This window comes from Amphimedon queenslandica, unplaced genomic scaffold (assembly GCF_000090795.2).
Source record: "Amphimedon queenslandica unplaced genomic scaffold, v1.1 AMPQUscaffold_13315, whole genome shotgun sequence".
NCBI classification, from domain to species: domain Eukaryota; kingdom Metazoa; phylum Porifera; class Demospongiae; order Haplosclerida; family Niphatidae; genus Amphimedon; species Amphimedon queenslandica.
Genome location: NW_003546449.1, coordinates 79,012 through 97,591, shown reverse-complemented (window position 1 = coordinate 97,591; position 18,580 = coordinate 79,012). Strand labels below are relative to the sequence as shown.

Genomic DNA, 18,580 nt, shown 5'->3' with positions numbered 1-18,580 from the left:
CGCTATTCAATTGAAATATAATTTGTACTACGAAACAATGCCCTATACATACAAACTATGAAGAGTTGATTATCATATAATAAGTGCTACAATCACATATAATGCAACTCAATAATATCGAAAGGAAAGGAAAGAAGAACAGAGGAAAACATATGGTGCATGCTCTACAACTTTGAAGGAGGCTTTTGTTTAAAGTTGTTCTGTTCTGGTGGTTTCTTGACCCAGGATGATCCAAGGTGCTTAGCAAAATGATCCTCAACCATAACCCTCGCCTTAGAATAACTAGCAGAGAGTCCCTTAATCTGACCATAGTCATACCTTGAAGACAACTCCTTTGCAGTCTTTCCTGAGATAGTCTCGCCTTCTCTAGGATTAACCCAATCCTTGTTGCTTGACAGTGCGTCCCAGAGGCTCAAAAAATGTCCAAAAAGACTCGTCTTTGAAATCCTTGACGGCTTGTCTTCAGCTTTGCCAGTCCTAGAATTAATTATCTCGACTGTAGAGTCACCCCAACTCCAGTTTAAGCTAAGACTTGATGGTTTCACTACATTCCTCTGTGGTGGTTTACTGATCCCCAGTAGAAGTGAATAGTTGACTATGTAAGTTTCTGGTAGGCCACTAATACTGCACATACGAGTGTATAGGGCCCTTGTCATGTGATCATTAGAGAAGAGATTACCGACAGTTAAAGACTTGAGGTAGATGGGCTCTATGTAATGCGAGAGTAGAGATCCTTGAAGACCCAGTACATTCCATCGTGCTATCTTATCGCTGCACGACATGGTCCTTAGTCTCTGCTGGCCAGCAAGGATCCCACCCCACGTCTGTAACTCGTTAGTCGCTGGAACTGAACCTTCGCCAGCTTCTATTTTGACTCTAGCAACACCACGAGACTGCCTAAGAGAACGAAAAAAACATAAATTGATAACACATTCAAACCAATACTATTCTTGATTAATAGTATCAGTATATATGCATAATTTATACATACATTACATCTTTTTGTTACTTAACCTTCCAGGATGACTGTCGTCAAGTTTTGACTCGTTGGGTGAAAATAGCCTAGCGTCACCACAAGGAGCAGTGCTGATGTACATGTGGAAGGATACTCCTGGCTTAAGGCGATACAGACCACTCTCTTGCCTCTCAAATATTGAAGATGACTCGGCATCTCTTTGTAAAGAAATGAGACCATCATATTATGCAATGTAATATTAATTTTTTAGAGCATAAAACCATAAAAATGCATCTATACTTACTTTGCACATAAGTTCAGTTGCTTGTACAGGAACCTTATCAATGATCTCCTAGCAATGACCTCAGCATGACAATCATTGACGGTCGATCCATCTTGACTCAAGTTCTCACCACTGATGCATTTAGTCCCGGTACCAAGCGCAACAATTTCTCCCCCGACGTCATAACTGACCATGCCTGTACCCTGACTACCTTGCATGAGGACAATGGCTGCCAGCACCTTCTTGAGTCCAGGGATATTAGTCATACCTGGCGTTAGCTCATTGAACTTCTCTTCGCTGAGTGCAGCCACCCTATCAGCTAGCATTTGATTAGGCTGACCTCCAGCATTCTCCTGTGTATTAGTAGCAGAGGATCCAATGGTGTGTACGTTGGCTAGATACTGGAGTGCATTTGAAGCTGCTGCTGATTTGGCTGCTTTCTTAGAAGTCCCCTCACCTTTGAATTCCCATCCTCTCACTTTGACGGTAGCTTCAAAGCGAGGGAGATGAGGCATCCCTAAGTTCTCACCCACTAGGTACACAGCCCCGACCTGCTTTTCGTTAAGGACACTGACCGGGTTCTGAGTGGAAAAGGAATCATCTTGAAGCTGTGCAGAAGGAATACGTTTAGCAGGTGGTAGTCCTGACAAGGACTCTAATTAAACAGAGAGAGAGAGAGAGAAGAAAGAAGTACTCGTTAGATAAATACTGCAATGGAATGTCACTCCTTACAACAGAAACATGTACATGTACATTGTACATGACTACATGTATGAGTAAATACATGTACATAGTTCAGGATCTTTGGCTACAATTTAAATTCCCAATTTTTAAATTGCTACACGACACAAGATATGCCATCTTCTTTTTGTTGAGCTAACTATTTTATGCTTGGATTACATTTATTGTAAGCAAATTTGCTCATCAAGTATGTATCAATAAATTATACCCAATGTTACCTTCAAAAGGTAGAGAGCGACGAGTCCCTGCTATTTGTGTTGTATCGTTAGGAGAGGATAAAGGGAGACCAGCAAACAATGGAGAAGGGAGTGGAGGTAGAGTGAGTGAGGAGAGGTTAGGCTCAGCACCATACACTGGGATAGTTGGCTTTTCTACAACTTTCTCTGCAAATAAAAGAATCATTTAATACACATACAGGTATAAAGTACTTTTAAGCATGTACACATACATGTATAACTGGAAATTAGTTAACTGTATCAACGGCAGGTTTATATCAGTTAACGTAATGATTCTTCCAGCTGCCCCACTGATAATTAATTTAACCCCGGCCTTACCTCCTCCTTCATAAGCTCCTGTTCCCAGTTGTACTTTGATACCATGTATCTTATTAAGGGCATTAGCAGCACAAGCTTGTTTAGCTTCTTTCTTGCTCTTCCCTTTGCCATAATACTCTTTACCGCCTATCTTAACCGCATACTCAAAAACCTTGGAGTGTGCCGGCCCCATCTCGTTCTTTAGAACGTACTCTGCTCCCTGGTGGTAAGAGTTAAGCACCATTGAAGCACTAGAGCCACGACCAAGAGTAGCCATTTTTGCAAATGCGCACGTGGGTATAACAATGCCACGCCCAACATAAAAAATTAATTTTTTTCTTATCCTCCTCCATTGACTCCTGTACATTTGGGGGTTTTGATCGTCAATTAAAATCCCATGACAATTCTATTTATGATTAATTATTATTTTTGACATTCCATTAATTAAGGATCATGCGTGTATCGTAGAATATGTGTGAATTTCTAATAGTCCATATCGTCTCCCCCCTGGGATCGTATGTCGTCAATTTTGAGTATCATCTTCACCAGCTGTGTGGCAAGGCATATCTGCTGCTTCTTTCCAATGAGAGTCTCAATCACATTCTGCTCACGCATATCTGCAGGAAAGAGAAAGAAAGAGGATACCCCTAACAAGCAAGATGGATGTAATTACTAATCAAATACATTCATTAATGGTGACCTTCATCTCCATGCCAAGGTTACAGTAACATTTACAGAAATACTGCCACAATTATACAGCTTAGATGAGAAAAGAAGCATAGATACAGTTCATATTACGTACCGTTGGTTCCTTTCCCCATACAGTCAATCCCCAGTCTCGGGTTCTCCGCTCTCGCCTGTTCTGATTTCACTTTAGCGACAGTTTCTATCGGATTCATGCCAGAGTTCTCTGCCAGTGCAAGAGGAATGGACTCAAGTGCATCAGCAAAAGCTCTCATTGCGTATTGCTCAAGAGTGGATATCTGAAAGAAAATAATAATAAAATATTAAAATATCATAAACAATACTACACTTGTATCCTTAATTAACTTAGCCACACCCACTCTTAACTTAGCCACACCCACTCAATTATTACTTTATCAGCTTCGGCAGCAACAGCAAGAGAGCATGCAATATCGGCAGCTCCTCCTCCATAGACTATCCTACTGTCACGGACCAGGTTCCTTATAACGCACAAAGCATCGTGGAGACTTCTCTTAGCCTCTTCAATGATCTAAAAATAAAAAAAAAAAGAATATAAAGGACAAAATTTATAGACATGCATGTATTAAATAAAAAAGAAAATAAAAATTTGACAATTAATGTATAATAATACACATATATGCAAGCTTGCCATTTTGTTTCCTCCTCTAATAAAGATGGTGACAGCTCTAGAGTTCTTGCACTCCTCAATCACTAACATGTGGTCTTTAGTAGTACCAAATGAAAGCTCTCGGACTACACCAGCAGTTCCCAGCTTCTCGGGAGAGAGCTCAGAAAACCTTGGAACAATACGACCACCAGTTGCTATTGCAATCAACTAAAATGTAGAGAAGTACATAATAATAGGTAGTGGTGTGTACGTGTATGTTCTTTACTTCTATCTCAGGTCCTCCCACCCATCTGACAGCTGGTAGATTGTTACTAAGTAGCAAGTGGTTGGCTTCATCATCAAAGCCCCACTGGCATATGGCAAGATTAGCTCCGGCATCTTTAACCTAAAAACAAGAAACAATTAAAATACATTTTAAACTATCTCTGTGAAGTACATGTGCATGTAGAACCAATCACTGTTTCCGTAAGTAATTTATTTTAACAAACATGTGGTCCATAAATGACATATTATTATATTTTACTTGTTTGATCATTTCGGTGAATTTCTCTTTCTCGTACTCCCTCAGTTTTCTGTAGTCCTCAACTGAAGACACATGAAGGCCGTATTTAGTCTTTGGCTTTGGCGGTTCAAATGGACACGTCAATATAGCAATCTTAGCATCTGTAATGCTCTATTAAAAAATAATAATAAAATTAAAAGAGAAATAGTAATTAATATAATAATATAATAACTAAATTACTAACTTTGGGCATCTGTGGGTGACTCATGTCCTTGTCCACTATCACTCCCTTTACTAGCATTGTGTCCTCAAGTTTCCCACCAACTTTCCCGGTAACTTTAATGAGCTCAAAGTCAACATCCTTCCTCTCCATGTCAGCAACAGACATGACGGCCTCTACTGCAATCTCGGCCATCTTTCTCTGACACTTATTGATGCTATACAAAGAGAAACAAACAAGAGAGTAAAGCAATATAGCTACCATTAAACACGTTTATAATTCAAAAGTACAATATGTACGCTAGTGCTGGGCGATAGTGCTACTATCATATCACGATTGATAGTTCTTAAAATTTTAACGATAGTGATACTATCACGATATTAACAATTAATTTTAATATATTTATTTAATGTAACAAAATAGGCAAAAGGATGAAAGGTAGATGAATATTTGAGGTTTTCAGCTAGAAGGACATTTTCTGGATGTAGACAAGCTCTTTTTTTAGTACCTATATTCCCTGCAGTACTATAAATACACATTCAGAGGGAACTGATGCCACCGGTATACATAAATATTTCCTAGCTATTATTGGATAACAAAAGAAATTTGTGTTCCACCATGCCAAAGGATTGTATATCATATATATCTAAGCTAATAGGCTCTAATATCTTGAAATTTCTGCATGAGCCTTTTGGAGATTATTCAAGCACTCAGAAATTTTACCATCAACAGCAGGAAAACTAAAATACTTCCATACAACACTAGTAGCACCAGGTAAAGGCAATATTTCTGTTTCTTTTTGGAGCAGTACTGCTACTAATGATAACATCTTCCATTTTTACAGCTGAACTAACTCATTAAAGTAACCACGTGTTTGATAATGCGCATGCGTACATGTACCACGTGTCAATCGTGATAGTGTTGATTCAACTATCACGATAGTGATAGTAGATTACTATCGCGACCATCGCATATATCGATACTATCGCCCAGCACTAATGTACGCCAAATCATACAGTGTCTTCAATAAATATTATTATTATGAGTGACACTAGCAATTCAATGGAGATTGATGTAGCATGGTGTCTGATCAGATATTGATACTAAAAACTATCAATACTGAAATTCCTTTCCATGCACACAATAAAATAAAAGACACATTAATTCTTAAAACTATTTAAATGCTGACATTTTAGACCCAAGTGTTGTCATGGCAGTGCGTATGAGAGGTTCCCTGTCTTCCTGACCAGCTGGAAAAACGTCACTGATTTCATCCAAACGCTTCAAGGCAATGTGTGCCGCCATTTCATATCCATCAGCAATCCTGATTGGATGGATACCACGATCCAATAACTGCTCAGCTTGCTCTAATAGAGCACCTGCTAATACTAGAGAGAGAGAGGGGGGGGGATATGGTAATAAAACATAAATATGTATATCCAATTCTCTAATGATTACAAATGATATGTATGCCCAAAGGAATTTTAATAGTGCTAATGTCAGTGCATTGTCAAAGTCAAAAATTGGGCCAGTGACCCTGTACTATAGTACAGGGTCACTGGCCAAATTTCACCAAAAATGACTAGGTGAGAATTCTTTAATTTTATAATGTTTTCTGATGCATATACATGTACTTATGTTGTGTAGCAAGTTTGAGCTGATTCCGATCAAAATTGGATTTTTTATGATTTTTTTAAAGCTACTCAAAAATTGGGCCAAAGTCCCTGTACTATAGTACAGGGACTTTGGCCAAATTTCACCAAAAATGACTAGGTGAGAATTCTTTGATTTTATAATGTTTTCTGATGCATATACATGTACTTATGTTGTGTAGCAAGTTTGAGCTGATTCCAATCAAAATTGGATTTTTTATGAATTTTTTAAGTTACTCAAAAATCAGGCCAAAGTCCCTGTACTATAGTACAGGGACTTTGGTCAAATTTGGCCAAAAATGACTAGGAGAGAATTCTCCACTTTTATGATTTTTTATGATACATATACATGTTCTTATGTTGTGTAGCAAGTTTGAGCTGATTCCGATCAAAATTGAATTTTTTACAAATTTTAAAAGTTGCTCAAAAAGCCATGTACATGTACATGTACTGTATTGTAGTTCTTATCTGCTCATAAAGCTCATGCTGTTAGCTCACTTAGCATGCTTTGTGGGAAATCCTGCTATACATGCACATATATACTTCTATATATATCTTACCAACAACTGATGTAGTACCATCACCAATCTCATCATCCTGACTCTTTGATAGTTCAACTAAGAGTTTAGCTATCTGGTGCTCTACGTCCATTTGCTGAAGAATGGTGGCTCCATCATTAGTAATGGTGACATCACCATCAGGACCAACCAGCATCTTATCCATGCCTATCGTAATACATAGAGTAATGTTACAATGTTACTGCAAACACTCTGTGTGTGATATATTAGTACATGTACAATGTATCAATTGTAATTTTTTGTCCCATTAAGATTTAAGTCATAAACATCCATCACATTATCCTTCAGAATTTCAACTGAGTCTGACAAGAAAATTCCACATAGCACTCCAACAATAAAGTATATGCATCATTTATGGTTTTTACGCCATTATTTAAAAGTAATTAAATAACTAGCCACACCCTCTAATTAATTAAATTCATTACCGATAATTATTAATTAATTTAAATTTGCTACATACAAGAGGTTATTCTCACCTTTGGGTCCCAGTGAAGTTCTTAATATATTAGCAAGAGTTCTTCCAGCCAGGATATGGGACTAAAAATAATTATTAATAATTAAATAATATTATTTTCTTCTCTAACCTTGTGAGCCTGTATTCCATGGAGCCTCTTCTTGGTGCTTTGGTCCTTTATGATTATAAATGGACGACCAAACTCGTCAAAAGCTAATGTTGGTTGGCCACTCATTTCTAGTTCTGCTCCTTGTCGACTCCACCTACTTCGACACGTGGATCTTTTTAAGGAGCATGCGCAGAAAAGTATGAAAGTTTGAATTTTCCAAACTTCTAGAATAGAAATTCGAAATTGGAAATTTGGAATTAAAAGGCGTGTCTAAAATTTGAAAGAAGGTGTGGCTAATTACAGAATGGCAGAAAGTGGGAGCAAATTATATTTGGGACTGGATTTTAGCACACAGCAAGTATGATTTGCTTTTTTGCATGTGTCATTTATTTTTTACATTTATATTCTGGTGTTACTAAAAATAGATCAAAGCAACTATTATTGATGATTCACTGGAATTGCTGTTAGGAGACTTTGATACTAGCGTCTCTTTTGATGATCTCAGGCAATACAAGTGAGACTGGGGCTGCATTAGAAAAATTTAAAATTGCAGGGGCGTCTAATTTTAAATGGGTGTGGCTTAATTTTTGGGGGTGTGGCTTTGACTATGCAATTTGAGAAATGTCCTTTTGTTGTACTACAGATGTCCAGCTAGTATTTTGTTACTTGTAATGCATGATTTTAATTTGTTTGTCTATAGCAAAAGTTATTCATCAATATTAAGACTGAGTAGTGTACGTATGAATTATTATTTTTAGCCGAGTTATTAGCTATTTTGGTGTTAGCTCATTGCTGGTTAATCTGTAGTAATTAATGGCTTCGTAGCGTAGTAGCATGACATTATTTTGATGTTAGCAACTTACTCAGTCAGCATTGGCTGACACAGCAAAACAGCAAAACACCATTGTTTTACTACCAGCTGTCGCAGCCAATACAATAAAGTGAAGAAGAAACTGTCCTACTTTGCTGCTACTTGGAACACGAAAAGTATTCTGTTCTCATTGATGGTTGCTGAGTTTATCTCCAACAGAAGATCAGCAGATAAAATGAGGAGAGTATATGGTGCAATGTACATGTATCTTGACTATGTTCTCGGTATTGCTCTGCTGGCTATAAAATTTGGTACAATCATATTCCAGTCATTTCATGTGTTTGATTCAATCACTGATTCTGTCCCTCATATCAATGCTAGTTGGAGTCTTGATGAGAATGATACTGATTTCAATGTTGTCACTATTCCTGGCAACATCTTGTTAGCCATTTGGATGACCTCGTTGGCCGTGTTCTTTTTATATTTTCTTTTTCTTTCCTTTTCCTATTTCAATGCTTATCCTTTAAAGAAACTGCTTGTAACTGAGGTATCAATACTTGTTTCACTAATAGATCCACTTAGCACTCTCTCAATGCTACTAAGTGACTCTCACTCACATTACATTGCTTTCGCTTTATTAAACCACATCTTTTTCATTTTCATTCTCTCATTTTCTCTGATGTCATTTCATTCATGCTTTGTCAGACAGAAGCGCACACTATCTTTAATACTCTTCAATTTACTGATTGGATTTTTTGTTCTCTCTCAGTATATTTCTATGGTAGCTTTTGTGGCTAACATTGGATTATTTTTTATCATGCCAACATCTGTGGTCATCAAATGGATATTTATATCTCTGACAATTTTGTTTATTCTTATAAGTATTTTCAAAACATACCTTGGTCGTTTCTTTGTCCATTATCATCATGCATTAAAGAGAAACCAGCAGATATACATCAGTTTATCTTTCATGGTCGCTATCCCTTGTCTGGTCAACCCAATCATATCACTTGTTATGATTGGTTTGAATGGTTTCATTGCTTTCAATTTTGCTACTAGTCATCTGTGTTACGTTGCAATCATTGCTCTGGGTGTCAGTTTTGTTATCGATATTATATTCCTTGTTGCTTTTTGTGGCTTTTGCTGTCACAAGTGCTCTCATTCTGATACAGAAGCTTGTGATGATGAAGAACAAGACACTTTATTATGATTGTGTACTTCCTCTTTCATTATGAGTATTACAATGATAATCACATATTGTATACAATTGTTTCATTACTTTCATAAAATCGTTATTGCTCCAATACTGAAGACTGACATCACTATACATTATACATATACATTACCAATATCTGTGCTCTGTGTTTATTTTATTCACTCTCATGTTTTCCGTATAATAATCACTACATCCTACATGTGTGCTGCATGCCAATGTCCTGGAAGCCAACAAGCTGCCCTATAGTATAAATATTATATTAATTATAGCTACTCCATTGGCCAATTCTTTACTACTACAAGGGCTTTTGTCCTCTTAGTAGTGGTCACTGACTGGGCAATTGTTTTTTCAAGGAGTGGGAAATAAGAAGGAAAGGCTTACAGTATTCTAAGCTGAAAGGAAGGAGAAAGAGAAAGGAGGATGAGATTCTATACTATCTTCTCCATCTATGGCCTAACTTTCATTTGTGCCAAGTTTTTTGATATATCAATCTCATCTTTTGATGTCTTTGACTTGATGCCCCTACTGGAGTTTGAGGGCAACTCCACATGTTCTCTCTATGGCCCAGAGGACAGCAATGTCACCAGCTGGATCTTCTACTGTTTCTCTATACTCATCACATTCATTTTCCTCCTGTTTTTCTGTACCTGTAACCTGGTCTGTATCTGCCTTGATGATGATGAGTGTGGCCAGAGTCTTAGTAGCAGCAAGATGAAGGCATTGGCTGAACTCTCCATCTATTTTGTCTTCTTCAATCCAATCAGTCATGTCAACCTCCTACTAAACACATGCTTTGCTGGCTATGTCATGGTCTCCATTTCTATCATTGCCTATTTCGTGACTGTTAATATCCTGGTGACCATGTTTGCCCAGTGCTTTCATGTCAGGAAAGCCTCTTCGTGTGGACTTCGAGGTATATTCCTAACCTTTTTCCTAGTCTTTCTTCACACGGTACAGATATCAGCTTGTTTCTTCAGTCTAGCTGTGTTTTATACATTCCCCGAAAACCCCGACCTAACCAACGCCCGTTATTCTTTCTCGGCCCTCGTTGCTCTCATTTTCTTCTCAACTTTCCTCAAAGGGACGACCAACCGACTGAGTCTCTACACGTTCCTCTTCCGAAGGAGGGACCATTTTTTCTGTGAGAGGTGCTGCATTGATGCTGTTGCTACTTTCATTCACATTTTCTCAAGTGTCTTCATGGTACTCACAATACTCAGGTATTATTTCAATTCTGGGGTTCTCCTTCATTTCTTGACGCTGGTCCTCCTCCTGGCAGCTATTCTTGGCAGTCTGGTCATGTCTTTATTCAATTTCTACGTCTGCTTTACTGATAAACCTGATTCATATCTTCTAGGAGATGATGGAGAGGAGTTGATAAGGTTGGAGAATGGAGAGAATGAGCTGGTGTCTATGGATGAGACCAGAATGATGGGATTGGATGATCCGCCTGAACACGACGACGACGACGACGATGATACATCATAAGAACTGAACAGCAACAATAACAACAGAAATTTTGCACTTGATTTATCTCCATATTGGTATATTAGTCACATGTTCTCATCATTCTCTACTGTATATATTATAGATTTTTGTTGTTGCTATTATTATTATTTTCAGGTAGTCAGGCTAATCCAATAACAAAGAATAATTCATTAATTAATTTTGCGTGGGCTAACACCCACGCATACTTTCTGCCCCTCCCACATAATAATCTAAAGGTGTGGCTGTTTAGCAGCAGAGCACAATGAAGTTCTGGATCTTTGGTCTTGCTTTCCTGATCCCCAGCGTCGTAGATGTGGGCCTCTCGCTGATAGACACTTTCAGTTTTATCGACGAGTTCCAGCCTAGCTGCAATCTGACCTCAGACAAGATCAAACAGTCCAATTTAATCGTTAGCAGTAAAGTTGAGTCAACTCTGGAGGATGTGCTACACTTATTGTCAACCTCTACCTTTGCTTGGTCCCTTGCAATGACTGTTGTCTTCTTTTTGCTCTTTCTTGTTGGCTGTTGCTCTCATATAAGATCAAGGATTATGCTGAAAGTACTCCTTGAAGTATCTATACTAGTAACTTTATTTGGACCAGTCACTAACATTAAGTTGTTACTCATGGACTGTCTGACTGGATACTTTACCATCTCTCTCTCGCTTTTCTTATACTCTATAGCTGTCATAGTAACAACTTTGACCACAGAGTTGAGGTTTAGAACTTTCAGGCTTAGCTACATCTGCCATATCATCACATTCATTTTTATAACGTTATCTAAAGCAGTTCAAATCATTGCCTCCACTTCTAGCTTCGCTATTTACTTTCTGATGTCATCAAATCACAAAGTGACCACTTACACATTTCTAATGTTTCTCCTAGTCCAATTGGGCTCAATGTGGATCAACAACATTGTCAACCGCTCCAAATTTTATTATTTTTTCTTCCGCAAAGCCAACCCAATGCACCACTGCTGTAGTTGCTCAGTCTGGGACCATCTCCCTAAAGGAATACTCTGCATTAGAGTCATTGATATAGCAGCTTCTTTGCTCAATATTTTCTCTTGCATTGTCTTGATAGCTCTGACTTCATTGTATGCAGAGAGAGGCAGGAATCTCTTCTTCATTGCACTCTTTTCTCTTTGTGTATCGGTTCTAGTGAGCCTGTATCAGCTCCCATGGAAGCATTGCTGCATTTCTCAAGATGATGATGATGATGATTATGATGAAGAGGAGGAGTCATTGATAACTGGATATGACTGAGAATCAACATTGCTGTATCTATAGCTGTATCTATAGCTGAACCTGAATATTGTCAATTATTTGAGAGTGTTTTGTATATTTATTTTATTAATTGCTTTTTTTATGTTGTGTGCCATCTCACTGATTTAAATTTTAAATAATATTTTATTATGAAAAAAGTTCAAATACTTTATTCTTTATTGCAGTACTTCTGGTGGTGTGATTAGACATGAAGATGGCAGGACTGTCACTGCCCCTACCATCATGTGGGTGGAGGTTAGTTCATACATTGCTACACACATACTAAAGCTAGTACTAAAGAAATGCAACTTTCTATGACACAGATACACTTATAATATTATTTTTATCATTTTCTATTCCTAAAGGCTCTTGATATCCTTTTGAACAAGTTGAAATCTTTAAATTTTCCATTTGAGAAAGTGGCAGGAATATCCTCAAGTGGGCAGCAGCATGGGTCTGTATACTGGCGTAAGGGGTCCGAGGAAGTCCTAAAATCACTGGAACCCTCACAAACACTAGCTTCCCAATTGCAAGTAAGAAATGACAATTACTGACAGCTTATTGTGTTATTTTTTAAAGTCTGTGTTTAGTATACCTCAGTCCCCAATATGGATGGACTCCAGTACAACTGAGCAGTGCAAGCAGTTGGAGCAACAGTGTGGAGGGTCATTGGTAACACTCATAATAATAGTCTATGAAAATAACTTTGATATTTTAATACAGGTTGTTGCCAAGAAAACTGGATCAAGAGCTTATGAGGTAGCATGATAGCATCTGTATTTATATTATGATGTAGTAGCACTCAATTTTTTTATTAAATGTACAGTAGTACTGTAAGACTGATTAGCTACTATAAAGTTTACATTATCAGCTACAAAATTTTACTATAGAGATTCACTGGGAACCAAATTGCAAAGCTGAACATAGTTGATACTGTCAATCTTAGAGACACTGAGGTATTAGACTAGCTGATTGAGAAGATTTTTAATTCTTTTTTGTAGAGGATTTCACTCGTGAGTAGCTTTGGAGTTACTCTTTTTGCTGGTAATTATGCTCCAATTGATTACAGTGATGGTAAGTATGAATAATAGTAATAGTGTTTTTCTAAAACCCATTTTGACAAAAATCACATTGAGGAAATTCATTTTTATAATCTTTTCTGATGCATATACATGTTCTTATGTTATGTGAACTGATTCCAATCATAACTGGGATTTTAAAAGTTGCTTTAAATTTTGTGTCTGAACTATAATTTTTCTTAATAGGATCTGGAATGAATCTACTGGACATACAGAGCAAGAACTGGTGGCAAGAAGCACTTGATGTGAGTGAGGAATTCATTGTGTCATTGTTCTTGTTGCTCCTCCAGGTTTGCTGCCCTAACCTTAAAGATTTGCTTGGTGAACCAGTTCCCTCAAACACTGTAGTGGTATGTAAGAATATATAATAATAATAATAATAATAGTAATGATGATAATAATAAATAGGGTAATATCAGTGATTATTATGTTAAGAAGTATGGGTTTAGTCCAGATTGTAAGATTGTTGCAGGCACTGGTGATAATCCTTGTAAGTATTGTCACATTTATGTTTTATTACTATTAAAAAATTTAATTTATACATGATTTTATAATTATAGTAATTGCTTTAACTAATTATTTTTATTTTTAGCATCATTGGCAGGCATGACATTGCAAGAAGGAGATGTTGAGGTTAGAATTGCTGAATATAAATGCACCATTCATGCATTCATTCATTCAATAATGTTGTACATTCTGTAGGTTAGTTTGGGTACTAGTGATACAGTGTTCCTGTGGATAACTGAAGCTGATCCTCAACTGATGGGGCATGTGTTTGTGAATCCTGTGGACAGCTTAGCATTCATGGCTCTACTATGGTATGTCACAGTACTAAACAGTGGAATTGAATTGATGATATGTTTGTTAGTTATAAGAATGGATCACTAACAAGACAGAGGATTAGGGATCAATGCAGCAATGGTGACTGGACGGTTAGTTTGAATGATTACTTATTGACTTGAGGGATATTTTATTAGGAATTTGAACAGTTACTAGCTTCAACTAACCCTGGAAATGGAGGATGTATTGGTCAGTCTATATTGTTGTACTTGTAGATAACAGTGTTCATTAAGCCTTTAACTACTAACTATGAAGTGTAGATGTACATTAGTGAATGCATTACTGCTTATATGCGTATTAATGTAGTTAGTTTATTATAATTAAGTATATGCATGTATTGTTTGTTGTTAGGGTTTTATTATGATGATCCTGAGATTACTCCACCAGTTGTTGGTGTTCATCGTTTCTCATCAGATGATACACCAGTTGATTCATTTACTCCAGAGACAGAAGTGAGGGCAGTAGTTGAAGGACAGTTTCTTGCTAAATACATCCATGCCTGTTCTCTTGGCTATCGTATCACGCCTTCTTCTCGCATTCTAGCAACCGGAGGTGCTGCAGAAAACAAACAAATTCTGCAAGTAAGCCAGTTCTATATTTCTCTAATATAAATTATATTGATACTGATAGATACTGGCTAATGTCTTTAATGCGTGTGTGTATACTGGAGTCACTACTAGTTCAGCTAGTCTGGGAGCTGCTTACAGAGCTAAACATGGTATACATTGCAGTATTATTATTAATAATATTTTATTTTGTTTGATTCCAGCTTTGATGGAGCCTGGCACTTCATTTGAAACTATTGGACAACTAGCACGCTCTGTGTATCCCTATAGCCTGGGAGTAGAGCCACAGAGGGATGTACACGAAAAGGTTAAGTATAAATTTATAGATCATCATTTTTATTTTTGTTGTTTTTGCTTGTTAGGTGTACCAACCAATGGCCGAAAGAGTTGAAAGTCTTCTGGCTCAGCTTCCAACTTTCCAATGAATGATGACATTTTTTCTATTTTTTTGTAGCTATGCTATTTTTATTTTTTGCATTGAAGTTAAAAAAAATTAATGTCTTGCAAGTTATTTTGGATAATGTCCATAACTTGTATGGGTGCAACTATTGTAGGTGTGTTCCTGAAAAAGGCTGAGAGCTTGAGAAGAACACGTGAGCGTTGTATCACAGTCATAACAAAGGTGCGTTTTCCATCTATCTCTGTCAAAATTTCCTCCTTTCTTCTCTCTAAGTTTTGTAAATATCCTTAGCACAAGACTAACATGTTGATCACTGTTTTTAGGAAGGTAGGTGAAGTGTTATTTTAAAATGGTTAAGTTTCTTGGTGTTATGTCACATGTGATAAAATTATTGTAATGCTGCGCTACTATGCGGCGTTATTGTTGTTATTATTATCATCATAGGCTGCTAAGGTGACCTTTAGAGCTCTTGATAGAAGATTCCAACAAGTAATGGCAAGCTCTTCCTGGACACTGCAAGAACCTCTTGAAGAGGATGACCCTGAAATATTTGAACTAATTAAGAAAGAGAAACAAAGACAGAGGAATGGACTGGAACTAATTGCATCTGAAGTAAAAAAAATTATTATTCTAGTTCTACTTTATTATTATTTTTTAATAACAGAATTTTGCCAGTCGGTCTGTATTGGAGGCAATGGGTAGTTGTCTGAACAATAAATACTCGGAGGGATATCCCGGCCAGAGATACTACAGTGGGAATGAAGTCATTGACAAGATCGAGTCACTTTGTCAAAAGAGAGCCCTTGAAGCATTTGGTCTTGATCCTAAAGAATGGGGAGTCAATGTGCAGCCTTATTCTGGTTAGGAGCAATGAGGGTGTGTCTACATGTAATGGGATGGGATGGTTTGCTATAATTATTCATCAATTGTAGCTGTTTTAATATGCAAATGTTAATTCCAGGTTCTCCAGCTAACTTTGCTGCATACACTGGTATATTGAATCCACACGATCGCATCATGGGTCTTCATTTACCTGATGGAGGACAGTAAGTACAATGTATATGTACTATAGCTTCTATGTATATTATCTTCTTTAGTTTGACTCATGGCTTCATGAGAGGTTCACAAAGGGTCTCAGCTACTTCTCTTTATTTTGAGTCAATGCCTTATCATATTGATGTAAGTTGTGTGTTCTAGCAAGTCATAATAGCCAGCTGCACATTCAACACCTTCCTAATTATGTCTCTAACCTTTAACAAAAGAACTTCTCTCTCTTTCTCTCTGTTCTTTATTTTTCTTTTACTTCTTTTCTTTCTCTAGCCCAAGACTGGTATCATCAATTATGATCAGCTGGAAATGTTTGCAAAATCGTTTCATCCTCGCATGATCATTGCCGGCACTTCTGCATACTCTCGCCTCATTGACTACCAGAGAATCAGAAAAGTAATCATCTTCTAAGTCTATATATATGCATTTTATTTTAATTAGAGCAATAGCTAATGTTATATTAGTTATTGTTGTTACAGAGGATGTGAATTTTTGTCATTTTCTTGTTTAGATATGTGATGATAATGGTGCTTATCTGCTCTCAGACATGGCACATATTAGCGGATTAGTTGCTGCTAGAGTAAGTATATCGTATAAACTACTACACAGTTGAAAGAACATGTGTATGGAGGAATTACACTATGCTTCTTTTTCTAATTGTTATTGCTTTTACCTTCTCCTTTCCTCTTTTTTTTCCACTAGGTTATTCCAAGTCCTTTTGAATATTCTCATGTTGTCACGACAACCACACACAAGACACTCCGTGGGGCAAGATCAGGGATGATATTCTACAGGAGAGGAGTGAAAGAGATCAACAAGCAAGGCCAGGAGGTCATGTATGATTTTGAAAAGAAGATCAATGCTGCTGTATTCCCTGCCCTTCAAGGTGGACCTCACAACCATGCCATTGCTGGAGTTGCTGTTGCACTTAAACAGGTCAATTTGATATGTGCTTTATAATGTAGACAATTTATTTGTAGCTCATGGTTTTTTCCAAAAAAATGACTCCAAAATTACTTCCAATTTTTATTACATTTTCTGATACATATTGATGTCCTTATGCTGTGTAGAAAGTTTGAGGTGATTCCGACTACAGTTTTCCAAGTTACAGCCATTTTAAGAAAACGCCAAATTTCTGAAAAGTACCCAAGGCTATAGCCCATGGTTTTTTCCAAAAAAATGCCTCTGAAATCACTTCCAATTTTTATTACATTTTCTGATACATATTGATGTCCTTATGCTGTGTAGAAAGTTTGAGGTGATTCCGACTTCAATTTTTCAAGTTACAGCCATTTTAAGAAAATGCCAAATTCTGAAAAATACCCAAGGCTATAGTCCATGGTTTTTCCAAAAAATGGCTCCAAAATCACCCCAAATTTTTATTACATTTCTGATACATATTGATGTCCTTATGCTATGTAACAAGTTTGAGTCAACTCTGACAAATATTTTTAGAGTTATGAGCATTTATGCTTGAGCTGATTTAAGCTTGAGCTGATTTTGTGTTTTTGCTGTAGGCGTGTAGACCAGAGTTTAGGGTGTACCAAGAGCAGGTGGTTAAGAATGCGAAGGTCCTAGCGGAGAGTTTGATGGGATTCGGGTATCATATTGTATCTGACGGAACTGATACTCATCTTATGCTCCTTGATTTACGAGGAACTGGTAAGAGACCCTAAAAAACATAGAATGAAGAGTTTATTATTATCATTCATAATATTTTTAATTTATTTGCACTTTTTTACACCCACACTTTTTAAAACCCACAACCAACTATGTTAAAGATAAAAGCTCATTGGTTTTATGTACATGATGTGTTTTGTTTAGGGATGGATGGAGCTGGGGGTAAAGCTGATCGTGTACTGGAGCTAGCTTCAGTGACTGCTAATAAGAACACAGTTCCAGGAGACCGGAATGCAATGAACCCCAGTGGACTGAGACTAGGTGAAGCAAAGAGAAATAGAGCATTGTTATGAAAAGCTGTAGAAGGAATATTGTTAGATGACAAATTAGAGTGTCATATTTATTTTAAATGATGTAGCTATAGTTGTTTTCAAAAATCAGCTCCAAAAGTATACCATGAACAGCATAAAGTTGATTCTCAATTTCCCATCAATAGTTTTGAGTTGTATTATCCTTTTTCTGCAGGGACACCAGCTCTTACCTCTCGCTTTATGAAAGAGGATGACATGAAGCAAGTCGGTGCTTTTATTCATGAAGGAGTTCAAATTGCTTGTGAAGTCAATCAGAAGCTAGAGGCAGCTGGTACCAAACCAACCAACAAAGTTTTCAAGGAATTTGTTGTAAGTGATGCCCCAACCATAGCCAAGATTGAGGAACTGAGAGGAAGAGTTGAAGAATTTGCAAAGAAATTCCCTATCCCAGGATTTGATGAACACTAAAAAAATAAAAACTTGAACTTGAACATTTCTGAGTGTTATAATTTTATTTTCTATGATTATTTATTCATAGAGTGTGACGTAATACACGTCATCACTATAATTGAATTAAT

The 18,580-nt window shown here is 37.0% G+C and overlaps 4 protein-coding genes across 6 annotated transcripts; 2 read left to right on the top strand and 2 right to left on the bottom strand.

Annotated features, from left to right (window-relative positions):
- Positions 1–9: 9 nt before the first annotated feature.
- On the bottom strand, positions 10–2,811 carry LOC100632926 (double-stranded RNA-specific editase 1-like). The gene is made up of 5 exons (XM_003387819.3): positions 2,534–2,811; positions 2,198–2,362; positions 1,260–1,893; positions 1,015–1,173; positions 10–897 (listed from the first exon to the last, which is right to left on the bottom strand). The coding sequence occupies exons 1-5, from the start codon at positions 2,787–2,789 to the stop codon at positions 165–167; spliced, it is 1,947 nt and encodes a 648-aa protein (XP_003387867.1). The 5' UTR covers positions 2,790–2,811; the 3' UTR covers positions 10–164.
- Positions 2,812–2,874: 63 nt separating this feature from the next.
- On the bottom strand, positions 2,875–7,531 carry LOC100632800 (T-complex protein 1 subunit epsilon). The gene is made up of 11 exons (XM_003387818.3): positions 7,382–7,531; positions 7,274–7,334; positions 6,780–6,944; positions 5,757–5,955; positions 4,592–4,784; positions 4,369–4,518; positions 4,111–4,230; positions 3,867–4,052; positions 3,609–3,746; positions 3,315–3,495; positions 2,875–3,129 (listed from the first exon to the last, which is right to left on the bottom strand). Exons 1-11 carry the CDS (start codon positions 7,484–7,486, stop codon positions 2,996–2,998), a joined length of 1,632 nt encoding a protein of 543 aa, XP_003387866.1. The 5' UTR covers positions 7,487–7,531; the 3' UTR covers positions 2,875–2,995.
- A 36-nt stretch (positions 7,532–7,567) lies between these two features.
- LOC100632673 (xylulose kinase-like) lies at positions 7,568–15,121 on the top strand. The gene is made up of 19 exons (XM_011406722.2): positions 7,568–7,718; positions 7,786–7,874; positions 12,325–12,394; positions 12,505–12,672; positions 12,719–12,811; positions 12,863–12,898; positions 13,030–13,095; positions 13,141–13,213; positions 13,405–13,463; positions 13,509–13,568; positions 13,627–13,708; positions 13,811–13,851; positions 13,921–14,036; positions 14,087–14,150; positions 14,196–14,247; positions 14,410–14,639; positions 14,689–14,776; positions 14,828–14,931; positions 14,987–15,121. Exons 1-19 carry the CDS (start codon positions 7,665–7,667, stop codon positions 15,047–15,049), a joined length of 1,608 nt encoding a protein of 535 aa, XP_011405024.2. The 5' UTR covers positions 7,568–7,664; the 3' UTR covers positions 15,050–15,121.
- On the top strand, positions 15,115–18,572 carry LOC100632545 (serine hydroxymethyltransferase, mitochondrial-like). 3 transcript variants are annotated; one of them, XM_019998521.1, is made up of 12 exons: positions 15,187–15,246; positions 15,348–15,351; positions 15,469–15,636; positions 15,689–15,884; positions 15,986–16,070; positions 16,122–16,203; positions 16,345–16,467; positions 16,583–16,651; positions 16,774–17,007; positions 17,589–17,733; positions 17,896–18,012; positions 18,217–18,572. In XM_019998521.1, the coding sequence occupies exons 3-12, from the start codon at positions 15,517–15,519 to the stop codon at positions 18,468–18,470; spliced, it is 1,425 nt and encodes a 474-aa protein (XP_019854080.1). In that variant the 5' UTR covers positions 15,187–15,246; positions 15,348–15,351; positions 15,469–15,516; the 3' UTR covers positions 18,471–18,572. The 3 variants fall into 3 exon arrangements, with proteins under 3 accessions (XP_003387864.2, XP_019854080.1, XP_019854079.1); XM_003387816.3 differs by lacking the exon at positions 15,348–15,351 and having other exon boundaries at positions 15,115–15,246; XM_019998520.1 differs by lacking the exon at positions 15,187–15,246 and having other exon boundaries at positions 15,253–15,351.
- The last annotated feature ends 8 nt before the right edge of the window (positions 18,573–18,580 follow it).